A 22,853-nucleotide genomic window follows, 5' to 3' on the forward strand; every position below is an offset into this window, starting at 1 on the left:
TTGAAATTATCAAATTGTTTTACTTAATCATATAGCAGTCGGATCAAGTTCAATATCTGCTTAGAAATCGAATTCTATGTCAATAGAAAACGTTAAAAAGAATCGAACCTTTCACGAGTAATACTCAATTTTTAAGTTTTAGTAAGATGCGGTTAGCTAAGTGAAACATTGTATCGGAGATTTAATGTATTATAATCTCGGTTGAGAATGAGAGGTTAATTGAAAAGAAAAGACTATCGCAGACTATAGGCTCTAATGAATAGGAATAGGATCAAGTTCAATATGTATTATTTATGAATCCGAATCAATTTCAATAACCAAGTTTCATTTAATGGGTTTCTATTGTTACTCGAAGGTCGGTAGAGTTACAATGAATAATTTTAGAATGAGAATACCTGTAAATTCGATAACATTAAAAATATTCGAACCTTTCACAAGTAGTCCTCAAATCTTAAGTTCTGGAAAGATGCGGACAGCTGATTGAATATTGTATCGGAATTTTACTGTATCATGATCTCAATTGAGAACTAACAATGAGAGATTAGTTAAAAAGAAAAGACTATCACAGACTATAGGCTCTAATGATTAGGAATAGGATCAAGTTCAATATATATTTATGAATCCAAATCAATTTCAATAACCAAGTTTCATTCAATGGGTTTCGATTGCTACTCTAAGCCAATAAGTGATTATATTTGCAGTATAAACATTATGCATAAGTTACTTTCAAACTTTAGAACGAGAGTACTTGTAAATTCGAAAACGTGCTTGTAAGTAATTAGACGTTAAAGAGATTCAAATTTGTTACAAATAGTATTGAAATTTGAGTAGGATGCTGATTGCATCATTAAACATTATACATTAACTTTAATCTCTCGGATTCACGAGAACGTATTATTCATAAAAGGTTCGAATGAGCTTACGCTTCCGAAAAGATTTATCAAACAAAAACAGTTCGATTTTATTTCGTCTGTGTTAGAGTTTACTCGAAATTATTGTTTTTATTTGTTCTGTAAAGTATTCATGAAACATTCTAAATCATGCAATTAAATTCGATAGTATATTTATAATGTACTTTATCCCATCCATAATTATGAATTACTCGTATAAATGTTCATTCGATAATATTTTCCAATGAAGATCGAGAATATAACGAGTGTGACGAGCGAAATGTCAGGCGTAGCGATGTGTCCGTATTCACCCCACGCCAACGTCACTGCACTTTTGGCTAGAGGTCCATCCGGCGGACTCTTCGCTGGCGCGCCAACTGATTTTTCTGGTTCCGATCCTGCGATCTATAGGACTCTCGCATCACCAAATCTCAGGACTCATCAGTACGATTCCAGGTAACAGAATTGGTGTTCTATTGCAATTTGAATGGAATTTACGTACTTACCTACACCTAGAAAGTTTCAAAAATGAAAAATTTAATCACTCGTACCTTTTTATTAAATGAAAAGATTAAACATTTTTTATGTGCTGTTTTGATTGTTTTGCTTTTAAAATGCATTCCTTAAAAAGCACACTATCATACACTACCATACGTATTTCATAATTCTTTTATTAATAAAAAAGAAATTATATGCAGATCATAAAAGTTGCCTCTTTTTGAATCCCTTAATGTTTCTCATTTAAGCCTTAACAATCATACCGTTCATTGAAATTTGATTTCTTTCAGATGGCTGAACGATCCACAATTCGTTGGTAGCTTTGAGACCGAAGATCACGTGTACTTTCTGTTTCGTGAGACCGCAGTGGAGTATATCAATTGTGGGAAGGTAAAATCGATTTATTCACATTCCTTGTTATGTTTTTCCTTTTTCTCATTTCTTACGTACATTGTCGACTACATCGTTGCGTGCCATTGCGTACAATTCTGAACAGCATGTCTAAGGAGGATTTAACGAAGCGTTTCACATTTTTCCTTGTAGAAAATATATTCGAGGATAGCTCGGGTCTGCAAGAACGATCGAGGCGGACAGATCATGATGAAGGATGTCTGGATGACTTTCAGCAAAGCTCGCTTGAATTGTTCCCTTCCGGGCGAGTTCCCTTTCTATTACGATGAGATCCAGGGTGCTGTCTATCATCCCGAAGAAAGGATAGTCTACGCGACTTTCACGACTCCGATGTACGTTAAAAATCTGGATAATAATATTTCTTTTAAGTAAAAAGTAAAGAGGAAAGAGGAACGAAAGAAAACAAAAAATCTTATTAATGAAACGTTATTTTATGTCTGTTCATAAGTTGGGTACGAGGATGAATATGAGGGTAATATTACATAACAAAGTGTCGTATCATTCGCGCGAAGCTAATTTTTTGATAAATGAACGAGTAGAGAGATCGAGCGAGCGTGCGAGAGAGAGAGAACGCTTTTGAATCTTCTTTTTGCTATAGTAAATCGTCGTTTTTACAGTAACGGCATAGCTGGCTCGGCGATCTGTGCTTTCAATATGTCCAGTATCGTAGCAAGCTTCAATGGCCCTTTCAAGCATCAAGAGAACTTGGGGGCCGCATGGGAAAGGCGACCTGTTCCTCATCACAACAGGGAACATTGTGCATCACCATCAAACACGGCACCTCATTTGATAATCGATAATCAAAGGTACCAATTGATGGACGATGCTGTCCAGAGCTCAACGTTGACGCCATTGCATACCGTAACGTTGGAGAGATTCACACAGATCGCTGTAGATCTTACGCCAACTAAATTGCATCGTGGCGTAACCGTATTATATGTCGCAACGACCGAGAGATTGATAAAGAAAATATCTGTACTTCCGAGGACTCAGGAAACTTGCGTAGTCGAGATATGGGGTCCACTTCCATCGATTCCAACCACATTGCAGTTCTTAAAGGACACACAAAGTTTATACGTTGGCATGGAAATTGGTCTATTGAGGTAAAAACAAAAAATTTGATGCGAAAGGCACGTTTAATTACGGGAAACGTTGTTGATATCTTGACACATTGATTCTTATTATTATTTTTTTTTTTTTTTTTTTTTTTTTTTTTTTGTTCGAATTCAGATGTGATTTTTATTTATTAGAATACCAGCAGTTCAATGTCATCGTCATCGCAATCGTCAGGCATGCCTCAACGCACAAGAACCATATTGCGGTTGGAACGAACACTTGATGAAGTGCGCCCAAGCACCTAAGCAAAATCATCTTGCCACTCACTGGCATCAGGAGGTTACGAAATGTCCGGTACTCACTGATCCAGTCGATGGCGGATGGAGTGCCTGGAGTGCCTGGTCGGCCTGTCAACATGGCACTGGAGAACAGTCGTCTCATGGTCATTCTCATATGCACTCCTACTTAGATCACGAAGAGGTATATGGTGTCCTATCACGCGAGGGAATTGCGTTAGATACCTGAGACGACAACTTACGTTCTAATTCATTTATACAGATCACCGATACTTGTCAATGTCAGACCAGAGAGTGCAACAATCCACCTCCACAGCATGGTGGTACAGGTTGTGTTGGAGCACGCGTCAGAGTGACCAACTGTACGGTTCACGGCGGTTGGACAACCTGGTCAGCTTGGTCAGCCTGTTCTCAAACTTGCGGCTTTGCTATGAAAACACGTAGACGTAGTTGCACGAATCCCTCTCCAGCTTTCGGTGGTCGAGTCTGCGTAGGACACGATCACGATGACATTGTGTGTATCGATCTACCACCTTGTCCGACACCGGCAAAAGTTACTCCACCGCCTCAGAATGGACAGTGGTCTCCTTGGGGTGCATGGAACGCCTGTTCTCGACCGTGCAACGGAGGTAAGACGTTTTATTTCATTAATGAGATAACTTAGTTAACAAAACCATATGATTATCAGACGCAATCTATTATTAAAAGTATCACTAACTCGCTCTCTCTCTCTCTCTCTCTCTCTCTCTCTTTCTTTCTATCACTTCCGTTTCATAGGCATTCGAATTAGAAGAAGAACCTGTGACAATCCTTCGCCTAGGAAAGGTGGTGCCGAGTGCATCGGATGTGATTTTCAGGTGAAATATATTAACGTACCGTCAACTTTAATAGAATTGATGGGTGGATGGATGGATGGATGGACGGATGGAATGCAGATAATAACGTTGATCCGTACGTAGGTCGAGGAATGCAACACTCAGCAATGCGGAGAGACTAGAAGATATTCAGGATGGACACCTTGGTTAGCCGTGAACGCATCGATACAAAATGGAAGCGTGGGTTATACTGAAAAGCGTTTCAGATTTAGCTGCCGTGCACAAACGGACGATCCCTCGAGCGTGAGAGTCCAATTCGCGAAAGAAGAGGAACGTTATTGTAGAGACGATGGTTCTTGTTTGCGAACGAACATCAACGGATACGGAGAGAGCGTGGTCGAAAGCGGTTGGAGCGAGTGGTCAACTTGGTATCCTTGCGATCGACCTTGTGGAGGAGGCTCACAACGTAGAGTAAATATCGAAGCTTCGTTATTATTATATCAATAAGATCCTTTTCTTTTTTTTTCTTCGTTACAATAGTTCTCATAATTTTTTCGATAACACGCTTGATAAAATATAATTAATTTTTGAAATTTTTTGAATGAACTCAGAGAAGACAGTGCGAGTCACCGCCCTGCGAGGGAATATCCGTACAAACGAGAATATGTAACATTCATCCATGTAGAACAACAGCCACTTTTGGAAGTGGCGTAGTGGAAGGACAATGGTCCTGTTGGACTGATTGGTCCGAATGTTCAGCCTCTTGCGGTGTTGGTGTTCGTACGAGGACAAGGGAATGCATCGGGCCAGAAAGTTGTGACGGGCCTAGACTCGTAAGAGAAACCTGCGAAATGCCTAGTTGCGAGTCCTTACTTGGCTGGGACACATGGTCCCGTTGGACCCCATGCGACAACGATCGTCAACAACATAGAAAACGTCAATGCCTTCAACATGGTAATGGAATGTGTCAAGGACTCAATCGGGAAACTCGAGATTGTCTTACGGATTGCACGGACAACGGTAAGCGATCAAATCCTTCAATGAAATCATATCATTTTCTCGAATGATATTAATTGAAATGGCATTACGAAATATTACTCCAATGAGCACGACGATATTTTTCTTTGATAATTTCTAGATGTAAATGCTTTGCCATCCAGCGTAGAAAATGCCAGCGTCTCGGTAGGAGCTGTCGTAGGTAGTTGCATCGTTGGATTTTTCATCGGGTTAGCTCTAACGGCGGTTCTCTGCTTCTATTATTTGAAACGAAGAAAGCCTCGTGTACCAGGAAGTCCTCATTACATCAGTAAGCAAAATCCTTACGTCACAGTGCCATTAAAGGAGGTATGAAATATGCGATAAAACGATATTAGTCCTTTTATATCCTTCATTCGAATGATCTTTTTACGATAAGTGACATTATTATTATCGACAGGTAAATGCCAAGAGACAGCCTAGTTTTTCCGGTAGTACGAACGGAAACGGTACGCTTCGTGGAAAGAGTAATCCGAACGTGAACGGCCTTGGAAGTCCAAAATTATATCCGAAGAGCTTGGAGTACGAGTCTGCGACATTGAAACGCAATAGTCATGGTCAGCAACATATTCGTGCTGATCTCGATCAGGACAAGTACTATTGAACAAACGATCGACCGTATTAACGTCGTTTTGATAGTATTATACTTCGTTTGACATTAACGAATAATGATCATCGAGGAACGTTGATAAGAAAAAGAAATAATGATTTCTTCTCTTAATACATTCGCTTCGTCTCCAAAAAAAAAAAAAAAAAAAAGAAGAAAAGAATAACATAACTTCGCTAGGTACAATTTTCTTCCTTTTTTGGATTCAAGTTCAGGATATTGTTCATGTGTTATAAAGCAAACAAATTCGTAAATTGTTTCGCGTTATTTAAATCCTGAACAATCGGGCGAATGTGTTAATCGTCAGGTCACTGTGAAAGGGACCAAAACAAAAAAAGAAACACGCAAACAACAACAAAAAATATATCGGGTATATTATCGTTTTATACAAGAACGCAAAAGCAATACGTTAAGTGCACTTTTTGCAGAGTATCTACTTAATTAAACTAATTACTTATAATAAGATCGATAACGCGTCGGATTTGCGTTTGGTAAGAAAAAAAGAAGAAGAAAAAAAATTAACGACGAGTTTAATCTCGTGCACTTTTTTATCACGAGAACGAATGAATAAACCCCGAGAAGCCTAATCTTATGGATTATCATGTAAACGCCTTAGACGGTTGAACATTCGATTGATATATATATATATATATATATATAGCGTGTAATATGGGACAACTATTTTTTACGAGAGAATATTTACATATAGTTTATTTTTTATTTTTTCTTGTAAATACGTGAAAGAAAAAACCGTGTGCGTGTGCGTGTACGTCTGTGATACGAATGTGCGCGTGTTATAAAGCGAATGGAATAGAATGTGTCTTTGATATGATAAAATATGCATTTGGAATCTATATTTGTACAAAGAAGTTTCGGGCGTTTTATACACCAATCGAGGCTGAGGTTTCGTCAAACGTAAGGGATGTACATACATACGATAGATTAATGAATATTTTCTTCTTTCTTTTTTTGTTATTTTTTTTTATTTCTTCATGATAGAAAGAAGAAAGAGGATTTTTTGATACCGAATAACGTAGTGCCATGAGTTTGTACATATAGGACGCGTTTTAAAAAATATTACTTTTATATATATATATATATATATAAATATACAAACACATATATTTACACGTAACTTTACGTTGGCTTTCGCCTGAGTTACGTTTTGCTATTGGCTCATATTGAGTCGTAAATGCGAGTTTTGAATTACATTTAAGGGAACAATCGCGAAAAAAAAGAAAGAAAAACGATATGCCTTATTGCCTGTCGTGATTGATCATTTTAAGCGAGAAAAATGTCGAATTAGAATGTTATAACGATTGCATTTTGTAATAGTTGCATATTATTTAACAACTTCTTTTTAAAAAATGATTAAAACTTGACTACGAGTAATTAAGAAGAGAGAAAGAGAGAGACAGATAGAAGATATACTTTCGTTACGATTAGACTGTTAGAAAGATCTCGGCGGTCTTTACTTTTTACATCGATATTCTTCTAAGCTCTTTTTACGACCTTTAATGCAGATAAAATATTAACAAATATTTGTACTCCCCGCCAATTCCTTTCCCCGCGATATCTCCCAACCCCCGCCGCCAAAACACTGGCCAAACGTTTACATTTAATAAAGACAATATTTCCCTTAGTCGTTGCTACGAATCTAATTCTTTTTATTATTCTTATTTGTACCTACTGATCGAATGATTCTTCAGAATTCTTTGGGAAACGAAATGATCATGAAATCATCGTTCGTTATTATTAACATAATGTATTTATTATTCTTCGTAGGACGACAAAATGATAGGAAGGAAAATATGATAAGTGATATAAGAAGGATGGGGAAAAAGAAAATAAGAAAAAAAAAGAAAAACAAAGTGAAATAATTGTAAAAAGAATTAGCAAGTGAAAGAAAAAGATGGACGGAGGAATAAGACGTGGAGAAATCCTGTGTGTGTTCTTTTTTGTCCTTTTTTTTCTTTTTTCTTACAAATTCGCTCCATACTTCTCGATTAGATCGATGACATAATCCATGGAAGCATGCGTAGGTGGTGGTTGACAAGTGACGACCATACGAAAGAAATTTCCTAGATTTTTAGAGGCCAGGGGCATGTAACTGATCATAAGGGTGCCATCGAGTATCATTCGTTCTTTAATCAATGTCGTAACTTTGTACAACTTTTGCCACCAATCATCGGTCTCCTCTTGGCCGCGCATACTAGGTGGTACGTACCTGAAATATTAGATAAATATATACATATGTATATGTATATGTACATATGTAGAACATTGACAAAATCAAAAATTGAAACATTGAGATATTTTTTCTATTTCTTTTTTGCCAGAAAAAAAATCAATAATACACATCATATTTTTTTTTATTCCTTTTGCAGATGTCTTCTCTGTATGTATGTATGCATGTACGTACAATAGTACATGATGAAGATATATGACGAGACGAATATTAAACCTAAGTAGCATGACCTCCTTATCTATCGCTCGCTCTCATATGTAGATTATCTCAGCTGTGATATTGGTATCTTGATTCACGTCATTAATATTATCCGCTCTAAAATATACTTAAGATTAAAGTTGACTTGCTTCGAGGGGGGTCATATATATAATTTTTTGTAAGTAAATTCACGTAAACGTCACGTGAGGATCATTTTTCTTATTTTTGTTTTATGAAATCAGATGCGTTTTTTAATGCGTCAGTCGACTCATTCTTTATAATATTAATCTATCTACACATGTCAAATTATTATTAATGTTTCATTAAGATTTAATATTTTAATTTAAATAATACTAAGTCCAGCGACTAATCAACTAAAAGACAAAGTTGACCTTTTCATGATCTTTATACAAAAATATATCGTTAAATATTTTTCGATCAAGATATCAATATCACGTCTAAAGGCCTAGTATATGTATGTATTTGGAATGAAATTTGTTTATTTGTAAATCTCAAATAATTACCAAAAGCAGATGTTACAGCATTCGTAAGTCGGCAAAACGAGCCTATAACCATCCAACAACTTTATTCTATCCAAAAAATATTCAGCCTCGGACATTGCGATGTCGACCGATTTTCTCAAACCGCTGGTACCTCGTGCCTTCCACATAAGCCAAAATTTCATGGCGTCTACCTGAAATTAATCATCGAATGATTAGTTTATCAAGGTGATGTATCGATCTTTCAACAGACCTTTCTACCACATTGAACGCTCTTGTCGCCTGTGTCCCAGGATACGTCGTAAAATTTGTCCTGTTGAAAGAGATACTTAGCACCAGCGCAATTGGTCTTGTGCAACGCTTCCTTACCCTTCGCCAAAAATATAGAACACTGAAGGGGTGCACCGAGCATTTTGTGCGGATTCCAAGCTACCGAATGGGATCTGAAATAAATAGAAGGGTCGATCATGAGACAAGATCATCAGATTAACTCTTAACGATTTATATTATACATGCATATACATACGTTCTCGGTGTTGAAAAATTGACTAATGACAATTGATAGTATTAAATGACAATTTGCTGTTTTTCTTTTATTTTTTTTTTTTTTCAGACAAGAAAAAAATTAGTTTAAAAAGAAAACTAATGATTTTACGTTATTACTTGATGTTTTACTTATATGGAAAAAAAAAAAAACATTTGGTTAGACGTATGTTTTGTAATTCACGAAAATGCAACCACGTGTCAATCTCTAAACGAAAGCGAGCGGTAAAAAAACAGAAAAAATGTCAAAATACGTGAACCCATCGGTGCCGAGAACGTAACGCGAGTAAATTTAACTTACGTTTGTTAAATAAATTAAATCTAATAAATCAATATATATATATATATATATATATATATATATATATATATATATTTAGCAAATTAGTATTAATAAATTAAGCAAAATAAATGAAATTCAATTACGAACAATTCAATTCCACGCAAACGTTCACGGTACTTTTTGGAAAGCAATAAAGTTCCACCTAGGCATGCCTGTAAAATGATTTCGTCGATGAGTTTATGACGAGCAATGGATTATATTAGAAAGATTCATTTCCTCGTACAAGTACTAACGTCAACGTGCATCCAAAGGGACTCTTCCTCGCAGATCCTTGCTATTTCTGGCAATGGATCGAAAGCACCCAGAACCGTGGTTCCGCACGTTGCATTAACAAAAAATGGTAATTCCCCATTGGCCCTGGCCTCGTTTATCGCTCTCTTCAAATCGTCCGGTAACATTTTTCCTAACTGATCGGACTTGATCTAGATCGAATAAGAAGAAGAAGAAGAAGAAGAAGAAGAAGAAGAAGAGAAAGACGGACGTAGGATAGAGTTTGTTCTTTTTCAATGAATTAAATCTTATGAAAGAATATGAAGAAACCTTGTAAACGTGCTCGGTCCCAATACCCAACCAATGAACAGCTTTTAATATAGAATAATGACCTTCTTCGCTGGAAAAGCATGCCAAAGGTGGAAAACCACTGCATCCCATTCTCTTGATTTCAGGTAATATCTTATACCTGGCCATTACCATTGCGTATATGTTGGATAAGCTACCACCTGGACATAAAATACCATTGGCCTCTGGTATCGATGGATATCCAACGAGCTTTAAGGATTCCTCTAACACTTCATGTTCCATCAACGTAAATACCGGGGCTACTTCGAACGTATATCTAACAATTCGAAATGAGATTAGACGTGTTAAAATTGAACTATTATGTTTCAACGGAGTACTTACTGGCCCGTATTAAAAATCTCGGTGAGCCAAGAACCGACCATTCCATATTCGTCTACACCCGCGAAAAGTTGATTGTGAAAGTTCGGACTAAATGTTTTCACCGAATATTTGATTATTTGTCGTACGATAATATCGATTTCCTCGGAACTAGCACCGTCCTCCTTTAACGTTAACGATATTATATTCTGCAAATGTAAATATAAATTTTAAATGAAATAACGATATCTCGGAAATAAGAATGGAAAATACGTAAGGAGCAAAGTTATTCAAATATGATAGTACTCTGTGTATCAAAGATCATCGGTAAAACGAGATAGGAAAGAGGAATAAAGAGTATGTATTACGAGCGAGTTCATTGAACGAACACGGACAATAATATTATACCAATTTGAAATTGGAATATTTAACAATTAATTTTCAATCGATAAACGACGTTCATTGATCTATAAATATCTCGAAAAACATATTGCCGGTCGAAAATGAAAACTGATCGAACGTTCGAACGATCGAGAGGATACATTTTTCTTTTTTTTCATTCTTTCACTAACTAATGACACTGAAGAGACAAAAAAAATGTAACGAATTTTTACAACTGACGAATAACTTTTTAATCGTTAACCAAAATCTCGTCATCGTAGACAATCGGTATCGGAGACCCATTTCTTCTTACGTTCGTTCGTTCGTTCGTTCGTTCGATTTTTTACCTCTTCGAAAAGATAATTCTTGATAAAGATTTGATAGATATCGATCCATACGCCTTGCTTACCTTGAGATCCTTCGGATGACGAAAATTAATCACCGATTGATCGCATCTCGCATCGAAGAGCTTTTCCTCTTTGAGAATCCTTAAGAGATCCTCGAGCAATTTGATGGTACCGTTAGAACTACCAGTCTCTGCCATCGTGAAAGTCGTACTGAGTACTGTCGAGTATCTCGAAGCGAGAGAGCCCCATTATTCTTACTAAACATATTTATCGTAGTGTGTGTGTGTGTGTAAGAATTACATTTGTAACGCGCGAAACAGCTGCTGAAAGAGAGAAAAAGCACGAGATAATTAAATGTGCATAATCATTGAAACGCCTCATTACTCGATATCATCCTTCCATTCTTTTTCTTCTTTCTCTCTATCTTCTTTTTCTTCTTCTTTTTACGATTTTATATCTAAATTCGACTTTTTTCTTTATAATTGCCACAGAGATAAATGACGCATATCGTCGGCTTAAAACAAGTGAAAGGTATTTCCAATGATTTTACATCTCCGACTCGTCTAATTCTTCCAATTATTCTCGTTATTATCATACTTTAGAGTATAATTTAGAAAAGAAATAATTTCTATGTAACCTATGATACGAACCTTTTCGATAAATCTAGAAAATAATTGAACGTCTCGATTGCATCTGGGTTTGTTTGCAAATATTTACTGACGATTCATTTCAAATACCGATCTGAATAAATATCTCTAACGACTGAACGAAAAGAATTTCATTGACGAGCTTGAATTAAATAAAAAAAGATTATATTTAAGATCAAACACTTAGTAGTTGGATTTTTTTCATTTGTCTTGGTTTCTTAATCAAATTATTAATATGATATCGTAAATGAAACAAATTATCTGGCAAAAAAGTAAATGAGGCAGCAAAAAACTCTCCTTTTTTTCCCATCCCCCCCCCCCCCTTACAAAACCGGTTTATTACCTTCGAGGAACAAGCCTGTATAGGATTCTTCAGTTGAGATAACCCTTTTTATTCTGTATATAAAACGAGCCTTGAAAAATATTGGATGACTCTTTGTAAACGATAGCTTTACCATATATGTACCACAATACTATTGCACAATACTATATTGGCCAATAGGGAACGGGCATTGACAATATCATTCGTTCGTTATGCGCACGCGCGACAATTCTCTCAATAAAAGAGAGTGGGGATGCTAAATTTCATGCTGAAACTGGCTAAAACTCGCTAGTTGAAGGTTGAAGCAGTAAGAAATTTATCAATGTTATTTATTTCGTCAGTATTATTTTTATTAATTGGCGCAAAAAGTTTTTTTGTAAAATGAATGCACATTATACAGGGTGTTCGATATTACTAAACAACGTTCTTCTTGTAAGTGATAAGTGTTAGAAAAAAAAAAAAAAAATAACATACTCAGGGAAATGTTCTTCTGCTTTTTTCTTCTTTTTACGTAATTACGTAATAAGGCATATCATATTTTCTGTATCTTTAATATTAGTTGAGAAATCATCTTGATATGTGATCTTTTTAATAGAATACTGCATACGTTCTTATATCGTACGAAATCGTATGTCAAAGTTCATTTGCACGACGATGATCTTCAGGGTCAAAAATTTCACCTTTGGTAAAGCTATCCGATTTTTTATTCGAAACAGAAACAAACACATAAAAGACTGACAGTAATTTTTACAGTTTCTTTTATATTCTGACGAGAGCAAACTAATGTTCTTGACATTTAAATTTATTGGCACCACTGTCAGTCCAATAAGAATCAATTACAAGGATTGACCAATTAGCGTATTAGGAGCAATTTTCAAATATGATCATATTATATACAGCAGAATAGTTTATTTATGCTTTTTGTTTTGTGTATTTCTTTTCAATCAGGCTATTTACAGCATAAATACGTATATATATATATATATATATATATCTTGTATTTGCATTAAGTTAAAAGATTTTATATTTTTTGAACGTTTTATTATTTATCCGCCAGATGGCGCCCGCAACGATTTATATTATTTTGTAATGAACTCGTACATCTCATGAAGATTCTAGGTATATGCTTTATAAGTAGCGGGAGAACGGTTTGCAAAAGTTTAAGAATGAAGTTTTATGAATTTTATGTAGTGTATTTTATATATGAATTTATTACTGTATTAATTATCGAATAATGGAAAGTTCAAGTACTTTACCCGGTGCCAGTCGAGTAACATTGCAGACACCGTATAGGACACCTAGGTTAAAATTTAGTTTGGAACAACAGTTGCTAACCTCAAATGAAGAAAGTGACACGAAAACATTAAAAGGTACAGTACTAGAAAAATGTATTTTCATTTATTTATTTATTTATTTGTTCTTTTCTTCTATAATCATATATTTATGATAAATTTAACATTTTCACGCTAGTTTCAAATTTTAGAAATAATATCTTTAACTTGGAATATTTATGGAGTGTCAGCATTATTTGGATTTCAATATAATGATAAAACTATTCTTAAGTTATATGGAAAACGATTGAGGGAAGAAATAGCAACTAATTTGTCACAAGAGAATGTTGCATATGATGCACATTTGTCTATTATAGAAAATACAATATCAGATACTATACGTCTACCTCTGCTGAAGGTTTAAATTTTATTCATTATGTCTTTATGTTCATTTACCTCTTATCCTTATCTTAATATTATAAGGAAACCAGATAGTTAGGCGTAATGATGCTAAAATCAAACGAAAAAAAATTTATAAATTAATTTCAGGTTGAAGTTTATGCAAAAAAACTTGATCAAGAGAATAATGTAGAAAAGTGTATTTATATAGGATTTTTTCTATCATTGAAAACAGATAATGATTTAAAAGCAGGCAATTCTGTCAAATTGCCTTTGTTATTGTGCCGTGGTACTCGTACCTGTATGAATGTTGTACATTCCACATTTAATCGTATGTTTGACTGCCTTATTATTGCATTACCTATCGAACAAGACGATTTGATGTGGCTACTTCCAATTATAATTTTACCTACTAGCGAAGAAAAATATCCAAACGATACTGAGGAAGTTCGATTGGAATATCTAGTCCCTGGGTTATCTACTACAAACACAATTACTGCTAAATTTAGTACCTTAGATCTAATCAAAATTTTAAATGCGTAAGTTTCAGTATTAAAAGACCTGTAATTATTATAATTATATGTATATATATATATATATATATATATATATATATATATATATATGTATAACTATACATCATCAATTAATTCGCAGAATAATGGAAAGTCAAAATAATGAAACGCAGATAGTAATGAACCTGACTATTGAACACATACAAAGGTTTCGCGAGTGTCTACAGGTTCAAATGAAAAAAATTGCTGGATTAGAATTAGGACTATGCACTTTACACAGAATCAGTTTACCTAGAGGAACTTTAATGGACAACAAGGTTTGTTGTTAATTATAAGTAAATTTTTAAATGTACTAGTATCTTAAGTAATAGAATTAAAGTTAAAATTATTATTTATTCATTTATTATTATTATTATTGTTGTTGTTGGTGTTGTTGTTGGTGTTGTTTAGATGAAGATAATGGATCCAGAAATTATGAAGCGTGTTTTATTATACATGACAGAAAAATCTTTAGACATGTTACATGCATTATTTTTATAATTAGTCATAATATATTTAAAATATTTTTATTTCTTTTTATTAGATTAATTATATATTTATTACATAGATAATAAATTTGTTATGGATGAAATATAATTTAGTTATATTAAATTGAAACAGTAATTACTTATATTCATATTGTACATCTCTTCAGTCAGAAGATCGTCTACTGTACTTAAGGCCAAATTTATGTTACTTCAACATCCTCGTCCACAATTTCCATCTATTATATAAAAGAAATGCACGTATCATTGGATAAAATATATATATATATATATATATATAAATAATTATAACGAATTTTTTAATACCCTTAGTAATGATTCAATTTCATTATCGATATTTAGCAATTTAATGTTTTTCAAACTTACATTATTTGTCAAAGCAGCCCCTTCCTCCTTATGCTTCCTTGCTTTGAAATTTAACAAATAATGCCTAATGTCTATGTAATCATCAGGTTTTTCATCAAATGGAGGTGGTAAAGATATTCCAAGTATTTCAGGTAACATAAAAGTCTTCAACCATGTCACAAGAGGTGTGTGACCGCGAGTGTATAATCCATCACGATGATAAAATAATAATCCGTCCAAAGGTGCTAACGCAGATAAATTTGCTAAACCTGATTCTAGATTGGAATCAAAATATATACGCGGTAAAAGTAAAATAGGATAAGTATTGTTAAAGATGCCACCTTCTTGTAGTTCTTTTTTTTCTTGAAATTTAGATTTCAACCAAAAGAATCGAAATTCTGTCTGAAATGTAAAGTATCGTTAAATAGAAGTGTTCAACAACTTATATCGATGATATGAATTATATATATATATATGGATATATATATTACATCACAATTTAAAAGGGATTGATTAGACCATGCCAACACGTCCAAGACAAAATAAGTTTTTTCTTTTTCCATCCATATACAATCCAGAATAGTACAACGACTGTGATGTTCATTGGAATTTCCTCCAGGCAGCACAGATTGAAATTTTCCTAACCTGTTGCCACGTCTGTTAAAAACCTTTGTTGTATTCTATCAAAATAATTGTAATATTTTTATTTTCAATAATACCATTATTTAGCTATATATGATATATTATATACTTTGCGTGCAACTATTAAAGTCCTTTTGCCTTGAGGACAAGGCACTATAATCCATTTTTCTAAAATATCCTGAGGCGCTTCAAACATCCATTCTGACAGCATAAATTGATTGGCATAATGTTTGCATCGTTCATACTTTTTCCAAGGCTTGTTATTATATTCAATTTCCATTTCTTCTTCATTTTCATTGTCAGAGTTAAAGATTTCCAATATTTCTCGTCCGGCATTAAATGTGACATCTCTATTTCTATATAAATGTAATTCCTTTGATTATCGAGAATGATATATATTTAAATAATATTTTCCATTGTCAATGATTTCTTTCAATTACTTCTATCTGTAATATGTCTTCTAACTTATGGTACTCACCTTTTTTGAATTTCTAAAAGTCTTTGCCGTCTTAATTCCTGAGGACTGTCAATATAATCAACATCTAGTTTATAATTATCTTTTTTAATAGGTTTCTTGTAAAATACTGATCGAGCATTTTTACACTGTTTCTCCTCAATATTTCTAATGTTGTTATCTGTCATATCGTCACGTTTTAAAATTCTTACTTTATACCATTGAAAATATTTTTTATACAGTAAAATACTTTATAACCTATAACTACATCACATTGATGAAAAGTCGTTCGTTCTTCATATGTACAATTGTTATTCCTACTAAAGAAATATTTTTAATAAGTATTATCACTCTTTCCGTTTTTTCATTGAACAATTTAATTTATAAACATCTAAATAAATATATAACCACAATACCTTCTTACATTAGAAAATCATTGATTATATGGGAGGAAATTTTTTTTGACTGAAACGCCCTCTTATGGATCAATGATTTTTTCTTTTTGTTTTCCTTTGTTTTTATTATTATTATTATTATGAAACAATTTCTGATTTGTTCCTTATTTTCTCTTGAAAAACAAAAACGAAAGAGGAAAATATATATATATATATATATATATATATATATATATATATATATATAATCACCATAATTATAAATTTTGTTTAACCAAAAAAAACATTGAATTATCAAAAAAATTTGTATCGCTAAGGGTAAGTGTAATTACAGATAAATAAAAAATTGATGTATTTAAAGCAGTTAACAGAAATACCGACGTACAACAAGACAGTATATAACTTCTAAAACGTGCTTATCAACATTGCACATTTAGTATCAACGACGAAAAAAAAAATATATATATATAGATAGATATTTGTTGACATTGAAAGGATGGCAAATTAATGTTGAACAATCAATCCGATCAATGTGCATTCGTTGATGATAACACATAAAAAGATCATTTTAATTAATTTGCTCGAGACGATGTAATATATTTTTATTTCCCACCGACTATTGTAAATATCATTTTAATGTTCAACTTCTACAAAGAAATTTAAAATTGCATTCCGATCTTAATTTAAAGATCGTAGTTTAAATAACATCGATTATTTTCGTTGGAAAAAAAAGAAAAAACGCGTTTTCACGTTTCAAACACTTTTGTCGGACATATTACTTCTGATGCTTCTGTTACTGTCCCTCCTCTGTGCCCCACGAGCTTGTCTCGTGGTACGAACGGTCGTAGGTAATTCTCTGTCGCTACCTACTCTTCTCAAACTCGTGTCTCTGTCGATCCGAGATTTGCTATTTTTTTGTACTGGACCACGTATATTCGTGTATACGACATAAACCGCTAGAATACCAAGGAAGAACATGGCAACGCCCACGCCGCTGACCGTACCGACCTATTTATTAAAAGAAGAAAAATGAAAAATCAATTTTTACGAGGGAGCTAAAGAAAATGACAAATTTTCTTTTCTCTCTTTTTTCTTTTGTTCAAATTTTCAATCACTTACCATGGTCCACCATTCGCTATCGTCCATTTCAGATACAAGAATGTGAGTCGTGTCGTGTTCACTCTCGTGTAACATTTTCATTTCCTTTGTCGCACATCCAGAACGAGTACCTTTTTCCTCCGATACGATTTTCTCAAATGCATCGGGTATATCGTCATTCTTTCCATCGTCGTTGTTGTCGTCATCATCATCATCATCATCTTCCTCTTCCCATTGAATTTTCACCGAATTCTTTTTCACGATCACGTTGCCAAGATTTTCTAATTTGGAACCTTTCTTTTTTATCAAGAGATCAAGAGACTGCGGAGCATTCTGCGATTCAATATTATAAGATATCAATACGTTCGACAGAATGTTGTTCCAATCTACGGAGTTCATTGGGTTCTTGCATTTTTTCTTTTTGCTAAAAATAACAACGTTATTACCGGTAAAAAAAAAAAGAGAATAAAGAATTGTAATGACATATCGTCATTCGATGCAATAAAAATGAATTGGATCTATGTATTTACCAAACCAAATCGATTGACTTAATATAAATTTCAATCGCATTTTCGAGCCATCTTACTTCTCTTAACGCTTCGGCGTCATATTTATCGATACCATCTCCTCCAGGCCACCACTTTGATTTATCGACTCTTCCTTCGAGTCCAGGTAATACTTCTCTTTATGTAACGAACCGTAACGTTTATTACAATGTTTCAATATGCATGCATGCCTTGATTATAAATTAAGGATCAAGTTGAATATCTCGTTTGTTAGGGACAACAATAATTTTGTGATCATGGAAAAATAAAATCTCACGATAAGTTTAATCACCACCTTATTAAGATTATTAATTGAAAACAAAAGACTTTAAAGTCAATTTATAATAATAATAATAATAATAATAATAATAAAAGAAAATAGCTTAATTAATTCAATAAATTGTTTCAAGTATTCAGGACTATCTTGTTATGCACGATCGACTTGTAATCGTATTTCTTTGACACATTTTCTTAAGATTTATTACCTCGAATCTTCCAAAAGCAATATGGTGTTAGACGTATCAATGGCATTCAAATGTTCATCGAGATTTCCTTCGCTAACAACAAGAACAGTTGCATTTACGAGTTTATTAAAAAATCGTTTGTCGGGTTGTCCAATATGTACAACGTGGGACGTGTAGCCTGAAGGAATGATATTTAATAACATTTATAAATAAAGGAATATAAAATAATGTGTAAATAAAAATCTCTCGGAAATAATCAATTACTTTTTTCAAGAACGAAATTTACTTTACCTTCATTTTTGTCGTCGTCGTCGTCGTCGTCGTCGTCGTCGTCGTCATCGTGAACAAGAACGCACAAGTTCTTCTCAATCGCCGCCATAGTTAATTTCTTAGCGATATTTTGAACATCGTCGTCTAATTCTTCTTCAACGTTAGCAACCAATGTGAACGATTTCCATTTCAACAATTGAACGACTTTCAAAACTCCCTATAAATAATAATATTATATTTCTTTTATATTTCTATTAGATTCGCAAGATCATTATCGAAATTTTTGACTCATTACCTGAACCAAATAGGAATCAGATTCGTAAACGAGTTGATGAAGATATGGAGCGTTAGATGCTTTTCTAACAATGTGTGGTATCTTTAATATAGATGTTACTTTGTGAACAGCTTCGGCATTGATTGTAGTATCAGGACCAATTATACCTGTAAGTTAAATAAGACGGGAGAGAGGAGAACGAAACAAAAAATAAAACGAATGATCGGATATGCAATGTGTCATCAAAATTATCGAAAAATATTCCATCATTTCGATCAGGTAAGAAATATTTACCCAAATAATGAGGCGCTTGCAAACAATTAACATCCGCTGAAACTAAAGCTTTCATAGCTGCTTTCAATGCACCAGTGATGCTATCGCACGTATCGAAAACATCTATTTCTGTAATCGCAAAATCGTATCGCATCATTTCATATCTTTAACAAGTTATAGCAATTCTAAAATTACCTATGTCCATGGTATTGGATTTATTGTTATGAATTTCCGTCAATAATTTGGCTGCCTCGTAAAGCAAAACACCTTTCGTAGATATCTTTTTACAGGGTGCGTCATCGTGAATGCTCGTCAATAAGGAAATGTGCCCTCGAGATTCACATTCCGTACGCACTCCGCAAGTGCATGCTGCAATGATCGCGCAAATGAGACCCCATTGTCGAAATTTTTCCATTATCTTATTTCTTTCCTATTCCTTTTTTCCTCGATCGATTACTTTCTCTCGTTAAATAACGCGTAAAAAATATTCTTCTTTCGTTTCTTCCACTATTCCTTCTTTGCCCTTCTTCTCTTTTATTCGAACACTAAACTTTCACTTACACGCTTTATCATATTCTACTTCTTATTATTACTCGTACGATACGAGTTTATTGAAAATAATAAAGAATATTATTTACGTTCGATCGAATTTTACGCGTTTGATTAACGATATTTCAAAGTAGTTGATCGAAATCCGTTATATTCGAAGACTGGGGTCTCTCTTCCGAGTGCAGACCTTGGTATTGAAAAATGCTAGCTTTATAAGGAAGCCGTGACATGTATTATGCGAATTTCTAAGGTTTTATCTATGTATTTCGCAAACCAGGCGCTCTCAAAGCAAGCCTTTCTTTTCATCGAGATTGAATTTCATACTTCGATTATAGATATTCTACGACATTTTAGACGAATCTTGATTTTCGTGGAGGATTTTTATTACGAACGAATCAATTTCGTACGAACCACGGAAAACAAATTCTTCGAAATCTTTCGTATGTGGATGTCCTTCCAAAGAAAAAATCATACAGCCCGAATTAGACGAATTGGAGTATCAAACAAAATTTTAACAAAATAGTTTATCGCTATATTTTTGTATACTCGTAAAAACAACCACCGTGAGAACCACCTTTAATAATCTTTAAGCTTCTTATCGTGATATATCGATTGTCAGATGACATATATTTAATACTCATTGCACAACTAACCCTTGCATAACTATCGTATTATTTGTTAAATCTGGTTGATGTGTAAAATTCGTTAGTAACACTGCTTAATGATATTATTACAGGAAACTTTTATCATTAAATATTTTACAAATAATCGTAATTAATAATTGATAATCCTTTTATAGTTACTTATTGTTACGAATTATTTCGCGTATTTATGAAATTTATTTTAATTTAGTCTTACGTACACATATGAGAAGATAGATAGACAATTTAAAACTATCTATACAGGGCGTACATTCATAGATGTAAGATATGTTGCGACTGATTGAAATTATAAGATAATTCAATAAGAGTAATTTGCACGTGTCCGAGTCGCAGGTGTAAAGAGCACGTAAACTTTTTTTTTTTACTCGTGACCTCCTCGTGAGATGTAAAGATCAACGTGGTTTTGTTTTTAAACGGTTACCAATATTTATTTTTTTACATATTTATATAATTGTAAAAAATGGGTACTATGCATCGTTAGATAATCGGCATCAAATATTGTATAGGTATGACCAAGATTCTATAGCGTAATTGTATGGATGAAAGTATACCTGTAACATACTTTAAAGAGAAAGGACCATAACCATTTATGGTGCAGTAGTTCTACCACGCAAGGGTGACTTATATGTTAACAATGTTACGTCAATATTATACACATAGATCACTTTGATTTTAGGAATCGCTCGCATCGAGGAAAATTGTATTACATAATGATACATATCTTCAAACAATATTTTTAAAAAAATTACACATTTTACAATGATTTATCAGTATTTTGCTTTCTCTCTCTCTCTCTCTCTCTCTCTCTCTCTCTTTTATGGCACTCAATAACGTGTAAAAAATTACAGATTTTACACTGATTTATCAAAAGTCCTCTCTCTTTTAATCTTTCTCTCTTTCAGAAATGTGGCGCATAAAAAAAGAGGAAATGGATTAACTCCAACGAAAAGGCAAAAATCTATCATTATTCTGTCACCATGTAAATGCCGTTAATCTATTCTCCGTGGTTCAAAGAAAAAGAAATACTTGTACACACGTATGTCTGGCTATGGACCAACAATAACACAGAAGAACGACTTTTAACAGAAAGCTAGAACGCTTTTTTCGTTTCCGATTTTCTTTAGTACGAAAACAAGCTCGCCTTATACATATACACATATGTATATCCATTTGTCTGTCAAACTTTTCGATAAATCATCGATGAATGTACCTAAGTGTACTACATATATATATATTTGTGTGTATATATATCCAAACGTGGGAAGCTTGAAGAAAGTATTTTTAAAACTTCAATAATGCTAGAACCATGAATTTTGTTCGTTTGCCGAATAGTTTCGCATGATTCGCAAAAGATAAAGATTTCCTGGTAATATATAAACCTGTTTACGAAAGGATAGATAATATTTGACCAATCTTTATCATAATGTTCGATCTGCTATGCGGTATATAAAAATCATCGAAATAAGGAGGTTTATAGTCACGAATGACGTCAGCGGCTATCTTTCTAAAAAAGCGCAAATATTATTGAGAAAAAAGATTACAACAACGTTATATCATTTTACATTGAATTCGTTGTTTAATTGCGAATATTATGTAGATAATCGACAATGAAGATCTTTCCGCGTTGAAAATGGTCTATTTGTGTATCGAGAGAAAAAATGAAAATATAATTCATTGAAACGATATAGGGGTAATTTTATGACTACTTTGAGGTCTAATTTTGGCACAACTAGAGAGTAGGAGGAATACCGAGTCATCGTTGATCAATTTTTTGCTTATTATCTAGCTGTATAATCTGTTTAAAATAATCGTCACGTTCACTTAACGTTCCTTTTCATTATTCAGATTTTGCAACGTAAATTTGACTTTTTACTGATCAAATTGACCCTTTTGCGAATTAATGAAACGCAAAGAATGAAAACTTTGCGAGAATGAATCATCCGAAGGAGTAAATAAATGTTAAGATCACTATCACCTTACAATTAGTTTTCGTTGCGTAACATGATTATTTTCTTATGTATCTACAGTGATTTGAATAACAAATACTTTGGTACGTAGTGTAAATAAACAAGCTAATCGAAGGTAGAGTTCAGCTGTAACTCCTCCTCTTGTCTCTTCTTCCTATCGTTTAACAAGGAT

At 33.5% G+C, this 22,853-nt stretch overlaps 5 protein-coding genes across 11 annotated transcripts in view; 2 read left to right on the forward strand and 3 right to left on the reverse strand.

The window, feature by feature from the left end:
* Positions 1-7,250, forward strand: part of LOC124428531 (semaphorin-5A) — a 53,937-nt gene extending 46,687 nt beyond the window's left edge. Inside the window, exons 5-15 of one of the 2 annotated variants that reach the window (XM_046972686.1) lie at positions 1,141-1,346; positions 1,679-1,778; positions 1,932-2,131; positions 2,417-2,902; positions 3,050-3,335; positions 3,414-3,780; positions 3,929-4,008; positions 4,111-4,437; positions 4,578-4,986; positions 5,105-5,272; positions 5,402-5,575. In XM_046972686.1, the coding sequence (XP_046828642.1) occupies positions 1,141-1,346; positions 1,679-1,778; positions 1,932-2,131; positions 2,417-2,902; positions 3,050-3,335; positions 3,414-3,780; positions 3,929-4,008; positions 4,111-4,437; positions 4,578-4,986; positions 5,105-5,272; positions 5,402-5,424 (2,652 nt within the window). In that variant the 3' untranslated portion in view covers positions 5,425-5,575. Of the gene's footprint in view, positions 1-1,140; positions 1,347-1,678; positions 1,779-1,931; positions 2,132-2,416; positions 2,903-3,049; positions 3,336-3,413; positions 3,781-3,928; positions 4,009-4,110; positions 4,438-4,577; positions 4,987-5,104; positions 5,311-5,401 lie in introns of both variants that reach the window. The other variant, XM_046972685.1, reaches the window with a different exon arrangement.
* A 103-nt stretch (positions 7,251-7,353) lies between these two features.
* Positions 7,354-12,168, reverse strand: LOC124428532 (cysteine sulfinic acid decarboxylase). 4 transcript variants are annotated; one of them, XM_046972691.1, is made up of 9 exons: positions 12,035-12,168; positions 11,107-11,364; positions 10,341-10,525; positions 9,981-10,275; positions 9,674-9,862; positions 9,528-9,592; positions 8,808-8,997; positions 8,579-8,748; positions 7,354-7,835 (listed from the first exon to the last, which is right to left on the reverse strand). In XM_046972691.1, the coding sequence occupies exons 2-9, from the start codon at positions 11,239-11,241 to the stop codon at positions 7,589-7,591; spliced, it is 1,476 nt and encodes a 491-aa protein (XP_046828647.1). In that variant the 5' UTR covers positions 11,242-11,364; positions 12,035-12,168; the 3' UTR covers positions 7,354-7,588. The 4 variants fall into 4 exon arrangements, with proteins under 4 accessions (XP_046828647.1, XP_046828643.1, XP_046828646.1 ...); XM_046972687.1 differs by having other exon boundaries at positions 11,107-11,367; positions 12,035-12,155; XM_046972690.1 differs by lacking the exon at positions 12,035-12,168 and adding an exon at positions 11,695-11,993.
* An 885-nt stretch (positions 12,169-13,053) lies between these two features.
* Positions 13,054-22,795, forward strand: LOC124428560 (centromere protein L-like). 3 transcript variants are annotated; one of them, XM_046972775.1, is made up of 5 exons: positions 13,054-13,383; positions 13,497-13,702; positions 13,834-14,222; positions 14,341-14,515; positions 21,617-22,795. In XM_046972775.1, the coding sequence occupies exons 1-5, from the start codon at positions 13,248-13,250 to the stop codon at positions 21,629-21,631; spliced, it is 921 nt and encodes a 306-aa protein (XP_046828731.1). In that variant the 5' UTR covers positions 13,054-13,247; the 3' UTR covers positions 21,632-22,795. The 3 variants fall into 3 exon arrangements, with proteins under 3 accessions (XP_046828731.1, XP_046828730.1, XP_046828732.1); XM_046972774.1 differs by lacking the exon at positions 21,617-22,795 and adding an exon at positions 14,649-14,767; XM_046972776.1 differs by lacking the exon at positions 21,617-22,795 and adding an exon at positions 14,649-14,767 and having other exon boundaries at positions 13,055-13,383; positions 14,341-14,523.
* On the reverse strand, positions 14,753-16,501 carry LOC124428559 (snurportin-1). The gene is made up of 5 exons (XM_046972773.1): positions 16,209-16,501; positions 15,840-16,086; positions 15,580-15,768; positions 15,110-15,490; positions 14,753-14,961 (listed from the first exon to the last, which is right to left on the reverse strand). The coding sequence occupies exons 1-5, from the start codon at positions 16,370-16,372 to the stop codon at positions 14,926-14,928; spliced, it is 1,017 nt and encodes a 338-aa protein (XP_046828729.1). The 5' UTR covers positions 16,373-16,501; the 3' UTR covers positions 14,753-14,925.
* Positions 17,152-20,250, reverse strand: LOC124428556. The gene is made up of 8 exons (XM_046972768.1): positions 19,699-20,250; positions 19,525-19,632; positions 19,252-19,397; positions 18,978-19,173; positions 18,708-18,864; positions 18,208-18,360; positions 17,699-18,101; positions 17,152-17,587 (listed from the first exon to the last, which is right to left on the reverse strand). The coding sequence occupies exons 1-8, from the start codon at positions 19,916-19,918 to the stop codon at positions 17,333-17,335; spliced, it is 1,638 nt and encodes a 545-aa protein (XP_046828724.1). The 5' UTR covers positions 19,919-20,250; the 3' UTR covers positions 17,152-17,332.
* Positions 22,796-22,853: the final 58 nt, after the last annotated feature.

The sequence above is a fragment of the Vespa crabro genome, chromosome 13 (assembly GCF_910589235.1).
Source record: "Vespa crabro chromosome 13, iyVesCrab1.2, whole genome shotgun sequence".
NCBI classification, from domain to species: Eukaryota; Metazoa; Arthropoda; class Insecta; order Hymenoptera; family Vespidae; genus Vespa; species Vespa crabro.

What these genes read in the sequence shown, in the direction of transcription:
- LOC124428532 (XM_046972691.1), bottom strand. Translation starts at nt 11,241, where the DNA reads ATGGCAGAGACTGGTAGTTCTAACGGTACCATCAAATTGCTCGAGGAT. An exon ending in GTCATCCGAAGGATCTCAAG is followed by an intron (nt 10,526 to 11,106) that starts GTAAGCAAGGCG and finishes TTACATTTGCAG; the next exon opens with AATATAATATCGTTAACGTT. An exon ending in CGTTTGCGTGGAATTGAATT is followed by an intron (nt 8,998 to 9,527) that starts GTTCGTAATTGA and finishes TATTTATTTCAG; the next exon opens with ATCCCATTCGGTAGCTTGGA.
- LOC124428560 (XM_046972774.1), top strand. Translation starts at nt 13,248, where the DNA reads ATGGAAAGTTCAAGTACTTTACCCGGTGCCAGTCGAGTAACATTGCAG. An exon ending in TACGTCTACCTCTGCTGAAG is followed by an intron (nt 13,703 to 13,833) that starts GTTTAAATTTTA and finishes AATTAATTTCAG; the next exon opens with GTTGAAGTTTATGCAAAAAA. An exon ending in CTAATCAAAATTTTAAATGC is followed by an intron (nt 14,223 to 14,340) that starts GTAAGTTTCAGT and finishes ATTAATTCGCAG; the next exon opens with AATAATGGAAAGTCAAAATA.
- LOC124428559 (XM_046972773.1), bottom strand. Translation starts at nt 16,372, where the DNA reads ATGACAGATAACAACATTAGAAATATTGAGGAGAAACAGTGTAAAAAT. An exon ending in CTTTAATAGTTGCACGCAAA is followed by an intron (nt 15,769 to 15,839) that starts GTATATAATATA and finishes TTATTTTGATAG; the next exon opens with AATACAACAAAGGTTTTTAA. An exon ending in GGGCTGCTTTGACAAATAAT is followed by an intron (nt 14,962 to 15,109) that starts GTAAGTTTGAAA and finishes TTTATATAATAG; the next exon opens with ATGGAAATTGTGGACGAGGA.
- LOC124428556 (XM_046972768.1), bottom strand. Translation starts at nt 19,918, where the DNA reads ATGGAAAAATTTCGACAATGGGGTCTCATTTGCGCGATCATTGCAGCA. An exon ending in GCAAGCGCCTCATTATTTGG is followed by an intron (nt 19,398 to 19,524) that starts GTAAATATTTCT and finishes TTTAACTTACAG; the next exon opens with GTATAATTGGTCCTGATACT. An exon ending in CGACGACGACAAAAATGAAG is followed by an intron (nt 18,865 to 18,977) that starts GTAAAGTAAATT and finishes TCATTCCTTCAG; the next exon opens with GCTACACGTCCCACGTTGTA.